Source organism: Microcaecilia unicolor, chromosome 7, assembly GCF_901765095.1.
Source record: "Microcaecilia unicolor chromosome 7, aMicUni1.1, whole genome shotgun sequence".
Lineage (NCBI taxonomy): Eukaryota > Metazoa > Chordata > Amphibia > Gymnophiona > Siphonopidae > Microcaecilia > Microcaecilia unicolor.
In genome coordinates, this window is record NC_044037.1 from 29,212,114 (window position 1) to 29,234,301 (window position 22,188).

General features: G+C 43.5%; 2 protein-coding genes across 2 annotated transcripts in view; one reads left to right on the forward strand and one right to left on the reverse strand.

The window, feature by feature from the left end:
• SLC25A43 (solute carrier family 25 member 43) overlaps positions 1–1,693 on the reverse strand; it is a 47,714-nt gene extending 46,021 nt beyond the window's left edge. The window contains exon 1 of the mRNA XM_030210185.1: positions 1,254–1,693. Coding sequence (XP_030066045.1) covers positions 1,254–1,519 — 266 coding nt within the window. The 5' untranslated portion in view covers positions 1,520–1,693. The remainder of the gene's footprint in view (positions 1–1,253) is intronic.
• Positions 1,694–12,448: 10,755 nt separating this feature from the next.
• Positions 12,449–21,934, forward strand: PGRMC1 (progesterone receptor membrane component 1). Its single transcript, XM_030209018.1, has 3 exons — positions 12,449–13,003; positions 18,028–18,183; positions 20,249–21,934. Exons 1-3 carry the CDS (start codon positions 12,694–12,696, stop codon positions 20,347–20,349), a joined length of 567 nt encoding a protein of 188 aa, XP_030064878.1. The 5' UTR covers positions 12,449–12,693; the 3' UTR covers positions 20,350–21,934.
• The last annotated feature ends 254 nt before the right edge of the window (positions 21,935–22,188 follow it).

The following is a 22,188-nucleotide window of genomic DNA, read 5'->3' on the forward strand; positions in this document are numbered from 1 at the left end:
GTTCAGTAGTAGCTCAAGGTGAGTAGGTATGTTCCTGTCCCTGGAGGGTTTACAATCTAGTTTTGCACCCAATACAGTGGAGGATTAAGTGACTTGCCCAAAGAGGAAGCAGTGGAATTTTAACCTAGCATTCTGGTTACCAGTTCATTGGTTTAACCACTAGGCTACGCCTCTTCTCTCTGGCCAGGGCAGTATGAGAGAAAGAGGAAAATATATAAATGAATCATAAAAACATTCCAATGACAATCTGAAGGGGAAAGAGCTGGGGGGAAGGGAAAGAGAAGTCAGACAGTGCCACAGGTATCCAAATATCTTAACTATGCTACCAGTCATGTTTGCATGCAGTCCACTTCAACCAACTAACAGCAAGCAAGTCTCCTACTATTACCTCTCCCTGGAAACTACATCCATCCTTCTGAGGCTTGTCTCCCCACCAACAAGCAAAGATCTCTGATATGGTCCTGCCCCCCATGTCCATCTCTCGACCAACTTGTAAACTCCACATTTCTTCAAGGTGTCTATACTGCGCTGTGCACACCTCGTAGCGCTATGTAAAAGTTCGGCAGGCGCATAGGAGCTAACTCTTCAGAATTATTATGTAAATTATGGTACCTCTCCCTGGACATAGTCAAGGAGTTTGTTGAGTATTGGGGATAGTCAAGCACCCACATAGCTGGCTCCTCTATGCTTCAGCACTGGAGGTAGGGCAGAGTTTTAAGAGATAGATCAACCAATATGAATACAGTGGAACCTTGGTTTTCGTTTACTTCGGTTATCGTCGGTTTCAGTTTTCGTTGATCTTTTCAGTTAAACTTTTGTCTCGGATTTCGTTGGTTGCCTTGGTTTTCGCTGCTAAGTTTGCGAAAACAAAGGGCAACCCACACGTTCTCCTGCTCATTGGATTTACATTAATTCATATGGCAATAATTGCCTCGGTTTTCGTCTGTTTCGGTTTTCGGACAGATTATCAACGAAACCCGAGGTATCACTGTATACACAACTCCTCCACATATATTCATAATTGTCTTTAATATCTGCTTGTTTTACTACTTTATCTTCATCATGTTGCCCAAGACCCTTCTGTAATACTATATGTCTACTTTCTAATGTATTTCCACTACACATGATGTATTGTAAGCCACATTGCGCCTGCAAAGAGGTGAGAAATGTGGGATACAAATGCAATAAATAAATAAGAGGATAGTTTGGATGCATTGGATGCGCAATAACAAAGGCAGGAGGGTAGCACTCACCGGCGGTAGGCGCACAGCTGCAGGGCGCTAGACGGCAGGAGGCGGGCGCAGGCCGCACCGTTCCCTTTCCAGAAAGCCTTTCTGCCCTCGGCCTGGCACAGCCGCGAGAAGCTGTGCACGAGGCCCCCCTCGGAATGCCGGCTGCCCACCTGCGCCAAGACCTTCATCACTTCCAGAGGGGCGGTCAGGCTGCGGCCCAGCACCCCCGCCAGCCCACGACACAGCGTGCTCTGCCCGGGGGTCATCCTGCTGTCCAGAGACACCATCCTGCCTTGTTGCACCTGCCCGCCCTTCCCCCCCAAACCGCCGCCAAGGGTCGGGAGTGGGGACCCCCTGAGCTCGACGTGAAGAGAGCGCGCGCCCTCGCTACACTCCCACAGGGGAAGGGAGGGGCAGGACTACTACCAAGGGGCGGGACAGGAGGAGCGCGCGCTGTCTAAAGAGGGCGCGCCCCCTACTACCCAGATGCTCCACCTTCCCGTCGTCCTGTGCGGGAGCGCCGCCGCTTTCGCAATATTGGCGACAGGAAGAGGAGGCGCGTGATAGCGCCCTCGCCGCCCTGTCAACTCATAGGAGTTTTAATGCATGGAATCAGTATGAGGCTATATAGCCCATTATATGGGTTGAAGCCAATAAGCGGAGCTTGCCGCCACACTGGTTCACCCAAAACAATAGCCAAATTGGGCCATCCGTAAAAAAGTCTAAAGCTGTTCCACTTGGATAGGCAGTGCCTTCAAAGGTGGAGGACAAAAGGTTTTTCATTTATTTGAAAGCATCCCATATGTAGATATAAATATCATGAAATAAAATTGAATATCACTAAAACAGCTTCAAAAATTATTGTAGCTGGTCGAAACAGCACTAATAAAGGCTTTATTTTGTTCTCATTTTTCTACACTATTCTATACAATACAGTAATACATGGCCAAATTTCAGTGAGGATATCCTGTTTACTGATGCGTTCTTCTTAACTGTTGTTATCTGCCTTGGGCTGTACCTGAGGTTATAAAGTTTTGAAGTGAAATTAAACTCTCCTTTCATTGGGGCACATGGAATCGCATCTTCACCTCCCACCGCCCAAGACCTAGCTGATCATTTTGCCGATAAGATCCTCCAAATTACGTCTGAACTATCTAAAGCTACTCCAACAGAGGACAAGAGTCCAACCCGTAGTTCAGCTCAATCGCCAGAGATCCTACAATCCTACAATATGATGCCGATTTTTAAAAAGGGTTCTAGTGATCCTGGAAATTATAGACCGGTAAGCGGTAAGCCTGACTTCAATGCCGGGGAAAATAGTTGAAACTATTATAAAGAATAAAATTACAGAATGCACAGACAAACATGATTTAATGGGACAGCGTCAGCATGGGTTCAGCCAAGGGAAGTCTTGCCTCACCAATTTGCTTCAATTCTTTGAAGGCATGAATAAACATGTGGATAAAGGTGAGCCAGTTTTGTAGTGTATCTAGATTTTCAGAAAGCTTTTGATAAAGTTCCTCATGAGAGACTCCTGAGAAAATGAAAGAGTCATGGGATAGAAGGCAAGGTTCTGGTGTGGATTAGGAATTGGTTATTGGACAGAAAACAGAGGGTAGGGTTAAATGGTCATTTCTCTCAATGGAGGAGGGTGAACAGTGGAGTGCCACAGGGATCTGCACTGGGACTGGTACTATTTAACATATTTATAAATTATATGGAAATCAGAACAACAAGTGAGGTGATAAAATTTGTAGATGATAAAAAACTATTCAAGGTTGTTAAAACATGTGTGGACTGTGAAATCTTGAAAGAAGACATTAGGAAACTAGAAGACTGGGCATCCAAATGGCAAATGAAATTTAATGTGGACAAATGCAAGGTGGTGCACATTGGAAATAATAATCCGAATCATAGTTACATGATGGCTACGGTACACCTTGGGGGCCAGCACTCAAGAAAAAGATCCGGGTGTCGTTGTTGATAATATGCTGAAATCTTCTGCTCAGTGTGCAGCGGCGGCCAAAGAAGCAAACAGGATGTTATGAATTATTAGGAAAGGGATGGTGAATAAGACCGAAAATACTATAATGCCTTTGTATCACTCCATGGTGCATCCGCACCTTGAGTATTGCATTCAGTTCTGGTCACCGTATCTCAAAAAAGATATAGCGGAATTAGGAAAGGTTCAAAGAAGAGCGACCAAAATTATTTTAATGGGGATGGAACTCCTCTCATATGAGGAAAGGCTATAAAGGTTAGGGCTCTTCAACTTGGAAAAGGGACAGATGAGGGGAGATATGATTGAGGTCTACAAAATCCGAGTGGTGTAGAACGAATAGAAGTAAATTGATTTTATACAAAAGTAGGAGACACTCGAGGAAGTTACATGGAAATACTTTTAAAACAAATGGGAAGAAATATTTGTTTTCACAATGAATAGTTAAGCTCTGGAACTCTTTGATGGAGTATGTGGTAATTGCGGTTACCATATCTGGGTTTAAAAAAGGTTTGGACAGATTCCTGGAGGAAAAGTCCATAGTCTGCTATTGAGACAGACATGGGAAGCAACTACTCGCCCTGGGATTTGTAGTATGGAGTGTTGCCATGATTTGGGTTTCTGACAGGCACGTGTGACCTGGCTTGGCCGCTGTTTGGAAAACAGAATACTGGGCTAGATGGACCATTGGTCTGACCCAGTATGGCTACTCTTATGTTCTTATGATTGGTAGCATGGAATATTGCTACTAATTGGGTTTCTGCCAGGTACTTGTGACCTGGATTGGCCATTGTTGGAAACAGGATACTAGGCTAGATAGACCATTGGTCTGACCCAGTATGGCTATTCTTATATTCTTATGTTATGTTCTATTATATTTTTGACCCTCAACCGACTGACCTAGGTAACTCACCCCACTATATAGACTGAGTTTAGGCCTATTATATTCATCTCCACTGGTTCCTGATAGAGGCCCAATAATTTTTAAACTATGTTGTTTTGATTTTAAAATAATTCAGGGCACCGCTCCAGTTTACTTATTTTCATTGATCATAATATTAATCTCAAAATATTACACTTCAAATCATCTAAGATTTACATTTCTCTCATATAAGGGTTGCGGTCTAAAAGAGTTTTTTTTTTTTTTTTTTTATCAAGCAGCCAAAATGTTGAACACTTTGCCATCTTTTCACAAATCACTTAAAACCATTTTATTCAAGAGGTATGTGCTTTTAAGATAGCTTCTATGATGATAAGAAGTTGTTTTTGTGTTTTGCTGTACTTGATTTACCTGATTTGTAAGCTCCCAGTTTGTTCTAACTAGTTCTGTTTGTAATGTAATCCGCTACGAACTAATGTTTTAGGTGTGAGCGGAATAGAAGCCCTTGGTAATGTAATGTAATGTGTGTGTTCTGCCCATTGAAAAAGGAAGCAGTGTGCTTGCATTTTTTAATAGTATCTGCACATGTGTGGAAAATGTACCATTTTGTGTATGTGTGTAGGGAAATGTGCTATGTGGGTTTATTATATGATTGTGTTCTGCAGGTAACATCGATGCATGCATATGACATTTGTCTATGGTGCACGCAAAAGGTTTGCTTTACAGCAGGAGACTACCGCAAAGGCTGTCAGGATCATTTTCTCTCGTTTTAAAACTTTACTGCAATAGAAGACAGTTCTTTGCAAGTGCGTGTATTCTGCACTCTTATAAGTGGTTGCCTTGGATGCATGCCTATGAAGTAGTTGTTGCTATTCTGCTTTTTTTCTTCTTGTGCATGCTCAGTACATTGATGCTTACCGTGAGAATGTTCTGCACATGTGCTAGATGCTTTCTCTACCAAGCAGAACGTACAGTTTCCGAATATCTTACTTGCAAGCAATTTCTTTTGAGCATCGATCGTTGCTCCACGTTCAGTAAGTTCAGCGGTGGCTATGTATATACGCGGATGTTAACGGTGACTTTTGAGCATCGGGGCCTCAGTCTGATGTTCCAGCTGCCTCTCTGAACATTCCAAGCCTCTCTGATGCTCCAATTGGTTTGCTCCATATGTTGCAAACCTCATTCTGGTGCTCCAGTTGCCTTTCTCAGTGTATTCCAAGCCTCATTCTGGAGTCACCAGAGATTTTGACTACATTCTCGCACAAATCCCACAGCAACTTCTCCATTCCCACGGGATTCCTGCAATCCCCATTCCTGTGCAGCCCTCTACCCTACAGTCATTACAGCTCAGGCCCCCTTCCTGTGGCTAGAAGCCTTCCCATTGCCTGGATCCTACCACAGCCTCTGCACTGGAAGGGAGGAGCATGGAGAGCTTAGTGGGCTAAACTCTGAAAAATATCCACACACTTAGCCATCCTTTTGGCTTTGAGACAGGTAGTAGAATCCTTTAAAAATCCAGACAGTTGGTAATCCTAGCCTCCTGAATCCTAAGTGCATCTGATAGGCCCCCTGCCCCCAATACTTAAGGCACATGCCTAGTTTGTCTATGACTATGCCTTAATCTGTCTGTTTCCTGCGCACTAAAGCCATTTTTACTGCATCCGTAAAAATGCTTTTTTTCCCTACTTTCTCCATTAATGGCTGTGCACTATTGTTTCCATTAGCACATGGCCATTTTTAAAAATGATTGTGACAGCACTTACCGTCACCTATTTTGTAGACAGTAAGGGCTCTTGTCAGTAATGTTGATGTGCTAATTGGTTAGTGCAGTAATGCCCACTCTCTGACCCTACAACAATCAGGCACTGTACACAGTTTTAAGAATTGAAGGGAGCTCACTATCAATTAGTTCTCAATATGCTCAGCTTCTTCACACTTTCATCTTATATTATACCAGGTGTGTAGCTATGTGGGGCCACGGGGGCCTGGGCCCCCATAGATTTGGCCCTGGACCCCCCTGCCAATGACCCTCTCGATCCCTCCTCCCGCCGCCAACCCGGCATCAACGTCACCTACCTTTGCTGGCGGGGGACCCCAACCCCCGCCAGCCGAGGTCCTCTTCTTCCTTCGTTCTGTTTCTGAGTTTGACGTCCTGTTCTTTGCTTAGGTTTTGTCAGGCTGGACGTGAGCCCTTGAGCCTAGGCTGAGGCCTAATATAGCTTTTAGGCCAAGGCCTAGGATGGACCGATCAGGTACTATACGCCACCCCAGCTACCAAGTCCTGCACGTACACACACGCGACCAACTTGCACTATCAGAAAGGGGAAGATAGGGCATTCAGGCGGGCCTCGCGGCCTAACGGGAACCCACTTGCTCAGAATACAGTCATACGGGCCTCACGGCCTAACCGGAACCGACTCAAACCCAGGGAAGGGAGAAAGAAAAAACAAGGGGTCCCCACGGGGACTAGAGCACCAACACACTAAGTACTCACTAAGGACACAAGGGAAAAATGAACTAAGAGAGGTAACTATAGGAAACACATTTGTCTGTACCTCACAGCACACGAAGGAAATGAGGGACTGAGAAATATGGATACAGAGAGCAGAGATCCCCAGCAGACAGGAGAGGGAAAGGCCAGCAAAAATAGAGAGCCGGGCCAGAGACACACCCCGCTCAGAAAGGGCAGTACACAGTAATAGCGAGGGTAGTGACAGCAAAAAAAGAATTAAAACAGTCACAAGGGAAAGACTGCTCCAAACACTCAGCTGCCAGAGGCAGACAAAATACTGTAGTCAAAGGGTTAACCAAGCTCTGAACACACAGCTGCTAGAGGCAGGAACACTGCAGACAAGGGTAACTTAAACACAGGGAAGAACAAACAAACAACCCCCAGGAAAGAAAAAATGGTCCCCCAGTCTGCCACAAAGACAGACAAAATACAACACAGCACAAAGGGTAACTCCAAGGGAAACAAAACAAACAACCTGGAACAGAATGATAAATAAGCTTACCACAAAGCACCAGAGTCAAACAGAGGAAATCACAGGTGAGGGAAGAGGGGTAATCAGACACATGCTGGAAGCAGCAAGCACACTGAGGGCCAGATGCACTAAATCTAACGAGCCAATAATGAGTCAATAATGAGCCATTAACGAGGAAGTAGTAAACCCTGGCATGCACTAAAAGCCATTTTACGACAGCGGTAGCATCTAACTAAAATGGAATGCTGATGAGCAAATTGTGTAGCAACCCTATTGTAATGAGATGCACTAAGCTTTTCCAATTGCCTTAACGCTGGAAACTCTAACAAGAGGTCTGTATCTCTCGTTGGGGCTGCGCGGGATTGAAAACTGATAAAAAACCGCTATAAAAGTCATTCCGCTCCCCACCGCAATAATAAAAACAAAAGTGCAGTTGAGGCCAGCCATCGAAAAAAGCCGTCCATTTTCGCCGCCATTCACCTCCGCAATAATAAAAACAAAAGTGCAGTTGAGGCCGGCCATCGAAAAAAGCCGTCTGTTTTCACCATCATTCACCTCTTCAATAATAAAAAACGTCTTTTTTGGCCGTGCTTCACTCAGCTGAGAGACCTGGAAGTCTCTGAGCCAATCACAAGCTTCACAAACTGCAAGAACACGAGGGGTACACGTAGGTAATAAATTGAGAGCTTGGCATGTGTTGTGGTAAAAAAAATAAAAAAAATAAAATGAATGTCAGATTAGCAGCACAACTTCTCAGTGAATCTGTTGCTTCTTCTCTTGAGTTTTGCAACAATGAGAAGCTATCGGATTTTGTTGGCTGTGAAGTGACTGTTAAATTTATTCGTATGTTTAATTGCCTTTTTGATGTGCTGACATCTCGAAATATGAACTGTCAAGGTTCAAAGGTTCCATTGCAATCAGCAAACATAGCTGAAAATAAGTCCATTTCACACACTGCAAGGTCTTATATAATGTATTTGAAGGAGTCCAGACACGGCAAGTCTGGGTTACCCCCAGACTTGCCGTCCCCCAAAAAGGAGGACACATACCCCCACCACCACACACCTCACCCCGCCCTCTTTCACATCCCACTCCGCCCCCTTTCACGCCCTCGCTCCACCCCTATCACATTTTCCCCTCCCCCCTGTCATACACCCCGTCACCCCCCCTCCCCATCACCCTTATCTTACTACTGCCCTGGTGGTCTAGTGACTTCTTCGGGGCAGGAAAGAGCCCCCTCTTTCCTGCCCGGAGCGCTGCCCTGCATGCATCCTTCCTGTTGGTGATCTTGGCGCCGATTCAAAATGGCCGCCGACAGTTTAAGTCTCGCGAGATCACTTGAACTCTATGCGGCCATTTTGAATCGGCGCCGAGATCACCAACAGGAAGGATGCATGCAGGGCAGCAATCTGGACAGGAAAGAGGGGTCTCTTTCCTGCCCCGAAGGCGGAAGAGGTCACTAGACCACCAGGGCAGTTGTAACTAAGGCAGGGGAGGCTAGCAATCTGCCCGTTTGTCCGGATTTCTGGACAAACCGGCAGGCTGGCAAAACCCACACGGTTGCCCGGACATGTCCGGGTAAATCCGGACATATGGTAACCCTAGGAAAGTCTATGTTAGATTCAGTTCGGAAAACTGGATTCCAGGGGTTTATAGTTTGCTGATGCTCTGACTTCCTGATTGGCAAACCTGCATATCAAATGAGATTCCTGTGTGCCTTTAAAGTAAGCCAAGATCATTGTTTGGCAAAATTTGGTGTCTCGGGGGCCATAACAACAATCCATCAGCTAGGCAGTTCATTGCTGCTTATAGAAAAATGCTTGTGCTTAATGATCTACAAGATATTCTCTGAGGTAACTCCCTGCCACTAGAAATTGTTCCCATTTTAACTGTATCAAGCAATTGCATAGCCGAAGTAACACCCTCAGCATCAGTCCTTAACAATTCTACGAGTAGACACAGGTTCATTCATCCTGTTGAAAGTGTAACAGCAGACCACGATTACACCTATATCCCAAGACTTGACCATCTGTCCATGTGTTCAGAAAAAAATATTGTATATATTGCTGGATTTGTTGTTTTTAAGTTGCAAACACCTCTACATTGTGAACCCTGCATAAACGCTTTGAGTGATGAAAGTGACAGCACACTGTATTCACTGATAACACAGAAAAGTAAAGGTCACCTTATTTTTCCATCATCAGATGTTATTGACATTTGTATAAAGTATGAAAATGTTTTTAGATACTATGTTTTCAATCCAGCTAGCGCAGCAGTTTCCCTTTCTCGAGTTTCTTGTTTTGAAATAGTGCAGTCTGTGTAAACAAGCTTCTCAAACAGTACTATCTTCTCTGTTTTGTCAGGTCACATATATGAATACGATCCAGTAGAAAATCATATGCTTTTGTTAATTAAAGTCATGGCAGAAAAATATATGCAAGTACAATTATATTATGCAGGGAAACAATACAAGAACACTAAGGTCCTCCCAAGAACTTTCACTAACTACACCCTCTCCAAAAAACATTACACGATGTGATACCCGCAAGCGAGCCTTCTCCGGAGTAGCCCCCCTACCTCTACTTCAGCAAGCAGGTGAAAGCTTGGCTCTTCAACCAAGCCTTTAACAGAAGAAGTAACTAACTTGTTAGTCTCACTCACACACACAAGGATTGACTTGGGCTGCACATACTGCAGCGGGACATGTTTATCCACTCCTACCCTAGCTGAGATAATATTTAACCATCTCTCTGATCTCACATGCAACTTTCTTCAAATCAATCACCTTACTTTCGAATTCTTCCTACTTTCTTACTCATCTATATGTTACAACTTTGCCCTACCCTTCACTACCAATTATAATGTTCTAGTACATATTGTGTTGTCATTGCAAGTAGTATACCATGCCATACTTTGTATTGTTGTTGTTTGAATATTTTTACTGCTCTAATTGCCTCCTGCTCAAGTTTGATCTATTCTTACGGTACACCGCCTTGAGTGAATTCCTTCAAAAAGGCGGTAAATAAATCCTAATAAATAAAAATAAAAAATAGCAAGCAGCACAGTATTAGTCGCCAAGTTTATACAAAGTTGATTATTTTCAGCAGAAAATAAATCTATTGGCTACCTGCTATTTGAATATTCCATCACTGTTTAATTATTGCTACCAAGTATTACATATTTAGGGCATATGCTTTAAACATAGATTGTTTAAATTTGTTTATCTAGACCTTACATGCACATGGTATTGCTTATTAAACCCAAAGGCAAAACCAAAGTGTGGTTAAACAATTTGGTATAAACTGTGTTGTTTATGACTTTACTTGTTATGAAATGCTTTGAGTCCTACTGATCTGTACATCTGTTGTGTTAGTTTGGCGGGTGGCAACAGTCAGGTGGGCTTATAGGGAGGGAGGGAGGGGAATACGTGAGGAGAAGGGTTCTTGGAATATGTTCTCTGTAAAAATTTTTATTGTGCCATGTTGGATGGTTTACTGTTTGTTCTTGTTCCATATGAAGCTTGTCAACCAACATGTTTTGCTTTTAATAAAGATGATTAAAACATAAAAAGTAAGTTTTGAATGTTAATGAATTCTATTATTCTGTCTCATTGTATTTCCAGTTTGGGCACAGTATGAGCCATCACAAGAACAAAATATAAGAAAACCAATGGACTGCATTAGGGGCTTATAGCCCAATTTGTTATGTTTCAATAAATGAGAGATCTGTTTGACAGAAATATTTGTATTATTTTGACTTATAAAACCACTTGTCCATGAAACATGCTCAAACAACAGAATAAGTTATTTATTTTATTTATTGCATTTGTACCCCAGATTATCCCACCTTTTTGCAGGCTCAATGTGGCTTACAGAGTGTTGTTATGATGCAGTCATTACATCATCTTAAATACAGTCGATAATAAGCTGAAGGTAGGTGATTTAGATGCAAGGTGCTAGGTAAGGTGTTGTGAGAGGTGTTTTTGATGCACCTGAGTAGTTTGAGGAATGATTTATTAAGGATGTTTTTAGTAGGCTTTGTTGAAGAGATGTGTGTTCAAAGATTTGCGAAAGCTGGTTAGATTGTCCATATTCTTCAGGGCCATGGGTAATGCGTTCCAGATCTGTGTGCTTTTATATGCAAAAGTAGTAGCGTATGACTGTTTGTATTTAATTCCTTTACAGCTGGGGAAGTTCAGATTGAGGAATTTGCGGGCTGATCTTTTGGCATTTCTGGATGGTAGGTCCACTAGGTTTAACATATAGAGTGGGCATCTGCGTGGATGATTTTGTGTATCTAAAAGTAGAGGAGTGTGGTAGCCGTGTTAGTCCACTCTTAAGGTTATCAATAGAAATCAAACAAAATAAAACATGGAAAAGAAAATAAGATGATACCTTTTTTATTGGACATAACTTAATACATTTCTTGATTAGCTTTCGAAGGTTTCCGATCTGAGGAAGAAGGGCAACCTTCGAAAGCTAATCAAGAAATGTATTAAGTTATGTCCAATAAAAAAGGTATCATCTTATTTTCTTTTCCATGTTTTATTTTGTTTGATTTCTATTGATAAGTGTATCTAAAAGGTAATCTTCTACAAAACAGATGAAGATGTGATTCCATGTGCCCCAATGAAAGCAGAGTTTAATTCTACTTCCATTTAATTTCAATATATTCCATAATTTTTTTTTATAACACCAGGCTTCCCAAGGCAGATTACAACAACATTTAAGATGAACCCATCAGGAAACAGGATATTCTCACTGAAATTTGGCCATCTGTATTGTATAGTGTATTTATGTAGTTTTTAGTGTAGAAAAATGGGCACAAAATACAGAGTTTAAAATTGCTGTTTCTACCAGCTATAATAATTTTTAAAGCTGTTTTACTGATATTCAATTGTTATTTCATAATATTTATATCTACATTTGGGAAGCTATCAAATAAACTAAAAAGCTGTCCAATAAGGTAAAAAAAACAAAACTTTTGTCCTCCACCTCTTAAGGCACTGCTTATCCAGCTGAAACAGCTTTAGACTTATTACAGACGGACCAACAATAAATAAACGACAATGTGGATGCAGCAGCTCATAGGTTTGCTTGCTTTGTTTTGAGTGAACGGGGATGACGGCAGCGCTGGCAAGGGAAAACTTAGACCGTCCTAATTGGCTTCCTTGCTCACAGTGGACTCGATCGGCTCACTTCCACTCCTGTCCATTACACCTCCTTGTTTGTGCCCTTCCACCTTTCCATTGATAGTCGGCTGCTGATTGGCTCAGTCTGCTCGCCAGAGCCAATCAGAAGCAGGGGGGGTAGGGCTTGGCTGTCCCAGTGCCAGCAGGGAGGGAGCTTTTCTTTTTTTTGGCTGGTGGTGGGTGGTGTGTTCAGTCAGCTCCAGCGTCTAAACAGCACTGACTGATCCAAGTCCAGTTTCCCTGCGTCAGCCTGGATTTTGGCGCTGCTTAGCTTCCCCCAAACCTACCCGATCCGATCCCAGCGCCCTTCCCGGGTTGCTCACTATAGCTGCTAAAAAGCGGCCGCGTTCTCTTCTAGCCCTTCTCCCCTATTTTTGTAGCCGCCGTTCCAAAGCCCTAGGGGAAAGATGGAGGACAACATGGCAGAGGAGGAGGTGCAGCAGCAGAGCCAGAGCAGCATCCTGCAGGAGATCTTCACCTCGCCCCTCAACCTGATCCTGCTCAGCGTCTGCCTCTTCCTGCTCTACAAGATCATCCGGGGAGACAAACCCCCGCAGAGCCTGGACGAGCCGGACGAACAGCTGCCCAAGATGAGGCGGCGGGACTTCACCGTGGCCGAGCTGCGCGAGTACGACGGCACCCAGAACCCCCGCATCCTGATGGCCATCAATGGCAAAGTCTTCGACGTCACCAAGGGCAAGAAGTTCTATGGGCCAGGTGAGAAAGCAGCAGGGCCGGATGGATCCCTCGGAAATAGTTTTCCTACAGCCTCTCTTGTCTTGTGGTCACATATTCTTTGATCTCTGCACGTAGTTTCTAATGAGGGGGGGGGGGGGGGTTGTCGCTTTTATTGAACGGTGAGCATTTTATTAAGACTGTCCCCTTTAGTCTTTAAAGGATCAAAGTTGTCTGTGCGCTCTTCACATTTCAGGAAGTGTGCAGGGAGCTCTAATAAATACAGTTTTTACTTAGATCCATTATACCCGAGGTGACATACCAAATCTTCACAAATCTCTTTTGGTTTTACTTATGTGAGCCATCATGATTTTTTTGTTGTTGGGGAGAGGGTATATTTTATTTATCACATTTGAATCCCACCTTTTCCCACTGATAGCAGGCTCAAAAGTGGCTTACAAAAATATTGTGCTAAGTTACAATGCAAGAAGTACAATTTTTCAAATTTAGCAGAATAAAAAAAAAAATAACAGTTAAACAACCATGGGTATTGAAGTAGGATATAAATAATTAATCAGTAGTAAATATGAAAAATAAGATGTAATTAGAGTCTTGGATCTTATAATAGTAAGGGATAATTCTGATTATATAATGTTTAAACAAAATAAACGAGCCTAACAAATAGGAAATACTAATTATTTTAGGGAAACAGTACTGTTAGACTTGGCCAGCCTAGGTGGGTTCCCCTTATTCGTAATTAAATATGGATGAAAAAAATTTGCCTGCATTGTATGGAAACCCGTCTCCTGCATATTTAAGGATATCCTGTAAATCTGACTGCCTGAAAGGGTGGGAATCACAAAGCAGGCGTAGTCTGTCGAGTTAGTAGGGCCTGAAATTGGGACCTTGTGTGAGAAAGTCAGTGATAGGGTCACTCTGGTGTTAATGACCAGTTTGAGCACCAGTGTGACACTGCATGTTACCCCCCCCCCCGGGGGGGGGGGGGCGTTGTCTTAGGAGTTATTAATAATTTTTAATCCTCTTGCTTTTCCCAGACATTAGCCTGCACTGCAAATACATGTCTGTAGTGTTAAATAACCTGCATGGCTTGTTTAGGGAGTAGTCTTGAAAGAGAGTGAATACAACCATAAACTTTCTGAGCCTTAGGTTTTTATTTAGCTATGAGCCTGCTCTTTGTGCCATCTTTGTTTCTGTACCTGTCATCCAATACTTCTGTGATTAGCTTTCTTTTCTTTTCCTATTAAGCAGAATTAAAGGGAGCTTTTACTTGACTGCCTTTGTAAGTGGATCCTGGTGTACGGGAAGCATGTGGTTGAAGTTGGCTTAAAGTGCATTTTCTTGTGGACGTACGTACCTTTAAAGTCTGAGCTGTGGAGTTGCTAGCTACATCCACAATACCAAAGGGCTGTCAAGCTGCAGCAGCCGACTGACCAGCATTATCTAGTTAATGGATTCCAGTGTCAGTGGGAGATAAGCAGTTGAAATTAACTAGATGCTGTCATATGAGTACTACAGCATCACTATCGCATCCCATTGGTTGTTAATAAGTAGAAGGCTAATTAATAAAAGTTGTTCCAAAATATGTAACCACTAGGTTTAGATCTTAATAAATACATACTATAACTTATAGTATGCTACTGTGCTTAATACGTCACCAGGGAAACAAATAGAATTGAACATTTGATCAAAGGTGTTGGGCAAGCTCGAGGGCTAACCTTTGAATTTGACTTCTGGAGTCACCCATACGTGGTTTTTGCAAATTGTAACACAGGATGTGACCTGGCTGCCGGGCGCTGAGCTGTGTTCTTTCTCTGTCCATGTTTATATTGAAACATATATTTTCCCTATCTCCCATTTTTCTCTTCGGGGCTTAGATTTTCTTCTCTTTCTAGGATGCCATTTGTTCTTGTTATTTCCTTACATTGATATCTCTCCTCTTTTCTCCCTCTGTCGTTTTCTGTTTGGCTATAGCTACTCTTTCTCTTCCCAGAGCCACGATGCCCCGCTCTACCTCCCCTTTTCTCAAGGGTGCGTTGTGCTCACTGTATATATTACACTTTGAGATAGTTGGACTCATGCACTGGTGTTTGATTTTGAGACTGGAAAGGCTGCTGTCAAGGCAAATTTATTTCCAACAGCCCTTAATTGTTTGTTGTTTTTTTTTAACATGTATTATGTCACGGTGTGCTTATGATCTGTTTATTCAGGGGCCAGTGGGCAAATCAGTTACATAAATGCATTAATGATAGTACAACCTAGACAGCGGGTTTCTGCAGGCCCTGCCAACTGCTGAGGAGGAGGAGCTTGTAGGTTTCCCAGGCCCTGCCAGTCCTTCGTATGAGGCCTCTGCCATTGCCACAGTTGCCAAGGCCTCTCCTCTGGTTACTGTCTGTGCTGGTGGCTGCTTGGGAGGGAAAACGCGGGGGAGCGTGAAGGAGGGAAAGAGTTGGGAGGGACAGGAAAAGGGTGCAAGGGAGAGTACAGAGGGTGAGAGTCTGTGAGTGTGGTGTGGTAGGAGAGGGTATAGAAGTGTGTAGGGCCTCCTGTAACACACCTAAAACATTCCAAGAGCAGCTAATATACACATACCCCCCCCCCACTTTCCTCTAGACCTCTTGTAGAATGCACACACATTTGGATGCAGCTGTGACACTTCACCTCTATCAGTCAGAAACCCTGTTCTCGTTTCATGACTTGCGCTTTTAAGTTACCCTGTAAATTCTACCCCTATTTTTTCTTTGTAAATGGATAAAGCGTTGTCTTGCTGAAGAGTATATGAGCTAATTAGACTGAGGACTCTGCCAAAGGACTTACCCTTTGTGCCAGATTCAGGAGATGTTCGAGTGGCTGAATATTTGGAGATTTTTTTTTTATATATCGATAGTTTTTTTTTTTTTATTGTACAATTGAACAAGAAATACAAACCAATATAAACATCTTCCAAAACACACTAGAATACACTGTGGTGCAAGATCCAAAAAAGAAAAGAAACCCCCCATTTCCACCCCCAACCAACTCTTGCCCACTCTTCCGCCTCGCCAGAATATTTGGAGATTTTTGATCCTGTACATTATTTTCCTATGTTGCTGAAAGATGTTTGGGTCAGGTTGGTGGATATTCACCAATGTCCCGCTGAAATAGACTCCTGTACATGTTTATTTTGGCGCACACCCTACATGTTCTAGACCAGAGGCCACTGAAAGCCATTAATGAACAAGATCGATAGGGGTTACAGACATAAGAGAGGATCGGAGTTGATATGGGGTGGGGGTGGGGGAGAACTTGGTATTAATTAACCGGCTGTCTGAGTTCTCCATGCACTTCTTCCTCGTGTAGTTGTGTCAGTTAAAGGAAATTCTCAGTTGACCATTATTCAAATGTTAGAATACATAAATCCGCTGTCTGTAGTGGGAGGTGCTCGTAGCTTAGTTGAACTCTTCTGACTCTATGGGAGTGTCAGGTACGCAGAAGCTTGTAGCCATTCCTGCGCAGGCCTCAAGGCATCTCCTAGCCTAGGATAACCTTGTTAAAATTCATCAGATTGACCTGAGTTAATGTTTAATGGAGTTTAGCAAATGATCTGCACTCTCTCCTCTGACACAGATCATGCTGTGCTAAAAGATTTTGTTCTGACAGTATAAAAGTCCAACAATGTAGTCTTTCTGTGGTGTTTGCTTTCAGCTGTGGTTGGGAGCTGAGGAACTTAAAGAAAAAAAAAACTCTTATGAGATTAAGGTAGAGAATTGATCCACCCTAGAATGCCACAAGTTGGGCTGCCTCGGTGCTAGATAGAGCATATGGGTTGGATTCCGGGGTTAGGCCTTTTGCTTCTCGGGCTGGCTGGAGTTGTGAATGCTACGGAAGTAGCACTCACAGCCTCTGGAGCGAAGGGACAGTTGTGATTACACCTAGCCCTAGTCTCTAGGGTTAACACATAACTTGGCTCCAGAGTGAATCGGTGTGTGACTCTCAGCCAAAGATTGGACTAGGAAGCATTGTAAAAATAGGGCTAGCAGTGGGTCAGATAGTGAGTATTGTAATGTAGAGACTCCCTACTTTGATCCCGTGATTTCAATGTATTATTTACAAGGATTCCAAGATCCTTTTCTTAGCTCTGGACCCAGCATCATGTAGCTATAGCCAGAAAAAAATAATTCTGTGTGCCTCACTTTACCCTTGTCCATTTTTAAATGTCATCTGCTATTTGGATGGCCAGTTCCAGCCTTGCAAGGTTCTCCTGCAATTCCACACTATCTGCTAGTGATCTTGCAGTTTTGAATAAATTTTGTCATCTGCAAAGAAACCTGGTACTGGTGGTTTAAAAAGAAATCTGTTGTGGTCTGCAGCTTATATTGTTGGGTCTGCCAATTTTGTGTTCTTTTTGTCTTCCAGTCTGTTACTGGGGCCATACACAAGAATTAGTAATTTGTTGGAGGTTTTCTCCTCTGTAACCCCCCCCCAAAAAAAAAAAAAAAAAAAAAACCCAAAACAAACAAACCCCAACAACCCCAAAACAAAACACACACACAGAGTGTACCCTAGCTGTTGGAACAGTCCTCATCCATATGAACATAAGAGTAGCCATACTGGGTCAGACCAATGGTCCCTCTAGCCCAGTATCCTGTTTTCCAAACAGGGACCAAGCCAGGCCACAAGTACCTGGCAGAAACACAAATTGTGGCAACACTCCATACTAAGGGCGAAAGACCCTGATTTCCTCTGGAACTTGGTGCTTGCCCGTCAAGTCTGGACTGAGTGCAGCCAGAGGCCCCCTTCCTACAGGAGCTCTGAGGCTCCAGATCAGTAGTTCCGACAGAAACTTGAAGATTGGGTTGGCATTTTGATTGATGCTAGATTTTCAGGTAAGTTTTATATCTTGCCCCACCAGGAATAGAGACTTTCCTATTCATACACACCAGGCACGCTCTCCCTTGACCCTGTGCTGTTATCAGTTCAGAGCTGGTTCTGGGAAATTTGGGAAACCAGAGGTAAGTGCCGGCCGAGGACCAAGTTCAGCTGTAATACAGCCTCTCTTTCTCTGACAGAGGGGCCTTATGGTATTTTTGCTGGAAGAGATGCATCAAGGGGCCTTGCGACCTTCTGCTTGGATAAGGAGGCTCTGAAGGATACCTGGGATGATCTGTCTGATCTTACTGCTTCCCAGCAAGATACGCTGAACGACTGGGAATCTCAGTTCATCTGTAAGTAATTGTCATAGCACACTAGAAAATGATATCCTTTTAGGTACGTGTCTGCGGTGGGGGGAAGTATTTGTGTGTCCTATCTGTGAGGCTGATGTAGAAAGCTACTGTGAGCCTAACCATGTGGTTACTGTCAGTTATACGTAAACTGTAACTGGCCAAGCAGAGCAGAGAGGGGTTGAGCATGGGTGTTAATTCACACAGCGTTAAAATGAAAAGAAACTTCCAGGTTTCTGTATCAGGTTTACATAGAGCTTTGATTTCTCTTCTCCCTCCCTGGGAGTATGGTCCTCTTAAGGAGACTTGGAGTAGGGACCTTGGGTATAAATTGAAGGGGATGGATTGTCAGAAATTGATTAAAGTTATTCCTAAGCAAGTTGGAAATGCTGAACTTCAGGAGAGTCAATACCGAGTACTCCACAAGGCATATATATCACAACATCAGGCTGCTAGAGCAGGTTGGGTGCCTGCTGGTCAATGTCTCAAATGCCAGCCGAGGGGGAGGGGAATACCTTTTTTCATGTCTTTTGCCGATGTAGTGGCATTCAAGCATTTTGGAGGTCGCTTCATCGATACTTGGGGATTCTTTTTGGTCACTGTGTAGCCCTTTTCCTGGAAGGGAGTCTTGCTGAATAAATGGGAGGCATATGGGATTTCGGACAAAACTTTGCGCTTATTACTGTGTAAAGCTTATGCATCGGGGAAGAAGTTTCATACTTAAGCTTTGGATGCAGGAGGAGCCTCCCTCTTTGGAGAAATAGTTGCGTGTCCTTATGTTGTGGGAATCAAGAGCTGTTAGGAATTCCCCAAAGGGAAGAAGGGCTTTCTTGTCTGTCTGGAATTCTTACTTGCAAACGATCTCCCGTAAAGCAAGAAGTGCAGCATTGAACAGGTTTCAGATTGTTTCCTAAGTTGGTACTGTTATATTAGGGGTTGTTTTGGGGTTCTCTGCTTGGGTATGGGGGGGGGGTGGATTGGGACTACTGGACATTATCCTTTCAAAGATGACCTGGGGTCGTAAGAGTCCAGATGCCGGGTCATCTCAGTGTATGTTTAAGGTATGGGTAAAGTAGGGGAGGGGGGTGATCTTGCATACAACCGTTAAATTTGAAAGGAAACTAGGGTAATGAGGGGGGAGGGTGTGGGAGTCCTTCTCGCACAACAAAAATGGGATCATGTGTTATCCAGCTTTTTGCTGTATGATTTTGCTTATTCTTCTGTTATGTTTGATTCCTGTCATGTAATCGCTTGATGTTTTTGTGTAGACTTATTTACTTGTTAGATGTTGGATATGTTTGATCCCGAATAAAAATCGTTAAACCTTAAAATGAAAAGAAACTGGCTTTTGACACATGTATAACGCAAGAAATTTTTCACCAGGTCCAGGGCAGCATTGAAGGGTTGGTTGAGAGAGAGGAGTGTATGACCTTCTTGCAATTTAAATCTCTTTTTTTTTTTTTTTTTTCCCCCTCTAGCCAGAACAGCGTCTGCACCTTAAAAACACAGAGGGGAAGTAACGGCATCAATGTACACGTGTCCGAACAAAAATAAAAAAAACGCCAGCACGTATCTGTGGCTGCTTTTCTGCAGATAGATATCAGCCTTATGAAAACGTTGTGTGAGGCTACGACCGCTGCAAGTGTGTGCTGTCAAACCTTCACTTTTGTCAGACGTGCACACATGAAGCCGTGCTTACCGCTCAGTCCTTGTGTGCACGTGACTGGCAGGCTCCCCCAAATTAGTGTACAAGTTCTCCACGCATAACCTTTTACATAAAATGACCTTTCTGTATCTTGCAGTAGAAGGTCATGCTCTCCGCTGTCCGTGTGCAGTGCCGTGGTCTGGCTTTCTAGGCACGACATTGGCTATCTGAGCCACTTCAGCTCGTGCCTTTCAGCAGCTTTAAAATCGCTGATCATCATGGACTGAATCTCGGGGGGGGGGGGGGGGGTTGAAAGTTTTTTTTTTTTTTCCTACCCCCTTCCCTCTCAGCGTAAGGATGGTTGACTTCTGGCAGCTTCGTGAGGGAGCCAGATCTCACGCTATGCTTTTGTGTCTCCAACAGTTAAGTACCATCATGTTGGCAAACTGCTGAAGGAAGGCGAGGCGCCGACAGAATACAGCGATGAGGACGAAAAGAAGGACGCCAAAGACAAAAAAGAGTAGAAGACATGCTACGGGGGGAGGGGGAGGAATAAAAAAAAATCTATTTTTGTATCTGAAAAGACAGATATGTAACATTCCAGTTCTGTTTTTTGCGGTTCTTGTTAGGAAGATGCAGTCTTGTCATTCCCTCCCCCCCCCCCCCCCCCCAAATCCCGTAACCACAGCTCTGAAAAGGTAAAATGAAGCTGGCATATTAAGGATGACTTCAAGCCTTGAGACAGTATACGGAAATCTTTTTATATTAGAACTGACGTGGTGGAGATGTGCAGGGGGCTCAGTTCTCACTTAGCTCCTTGTGCCCTGGGTTCCTGCTACAGTCCGACAGCGAATATTTTTCCTAAGCCCACGGCCTTGAGGACTGAAGCTTTGAAGGTGCATTTTTGCATCAAATGTTATCTTGTCTATAATGGTCAATTTATTTTCATACAGTAACGCTGGGGCGGCCTTTGGAATTGCTTTCTGTGTTTATAGAGCTGTGGGGTAGGGATAAGAGGGGAGCACAGAAATTGGGGGTGTACCGTACGGCAGCAGTTCAGATCAGTCCAAGCACTGCTGTTCTCTATCCACTTACTAGGATCCAAGGATGAATAAACCATATAAAGTGTTTGTTTGAGGAACAAGGACTTTCTCCCCCCCTCCTTTTCCAGTACTCTCATCCTTCTTATCTCCACTCCCTAACCTTGCAGCCTTTCATCCTCTCCCCCCCCCCCCTCCCCTTGCTGGTGTACATACTCCCTTTTTGCCTCTCCCCTTCTCTCCTATCCTGCAATATTTCTTTTTCTGTGCAGCTTCTCCCTCTTCCTTCCCCACAGTCATCTCCCCACCCCCTCCTTCCTCACTCAGTTGGCTAATTGGGGCATTGGAGGGAGTGGTAAGCACAGAAATTCAGCAGGGGTTCTTCAGCTGCACCTTACAGAAAACTCACAGCAGGGCATGTACTGCATTTGAGGAGGGCACCGTCCCTCCCAAACTCTACCTATAGAGTAAACACTACTTATGCAACCACATTTTTCGCACTAAACGTTGGTCAGGGAACATCACTGAAAATAAGCGTTATGCTATATAAGGGCTTTATTCCAGTGTAATAGATTTGGTAATGGTTAGTTCTGTCCAGCGCTCCACAGTGGGGTAGAGATCCTTCCAGGGCTGCCTGGAGTGCACGGAAAACATGCAAACATAGTTAACGTTCCAAAAGTTAGTTTGCCTTGTCTTCTTTATGTTTAAAAAAAAAAAGTTCCTAAAAGGAAAGCATGCCCTTGGGGATTAAGGAAGAGTCTGTTCTTGGTGTCATCAGGCCCGACACTTGCCTGGCTTTTAGACAGGGCTAGAACGAGCGAAGGACTGGTGATAATGCAGCACCTTGGGCATGTTTCCCACTGCTTGGCAAAAAAAAAAAAAAAGAAAAGTTCATGAATTGAAGACAAGACCTATATTTTATGCTGCTGTTTCTTACTAGTAACATAAACTGATTCTGCAGTTCTTTTATTATGAATTTTATGAACAGTTTGTCCAGTTGAAAAGACATGCATCTTTTTTGCATTGTTATTGGGTTCTGTTGAAAAATAAAAACAAGCCATTTATAATCCTTGCAAACTGTGGTTGTATCTTAGCTTAAATGTTAAGCTGTTTGAGTGTTGGGGGTGAGGAGTAAGAGCTAAGCTGCCACTTCCGCTGCTGGTGGTGATGACAACAGCGGCAGCAGCACTGAAGCCTAGGGTTTGGAACTGTGCTTGGTAACCTTTCTCCACCCTCGGGATTCTGTATCTCAAACATCCGTTGTGGGATTGGTTGTCTATAGTGTTATTGGTGGTGGTAGTTTTGAGTTGTAGAGCCTCTGCT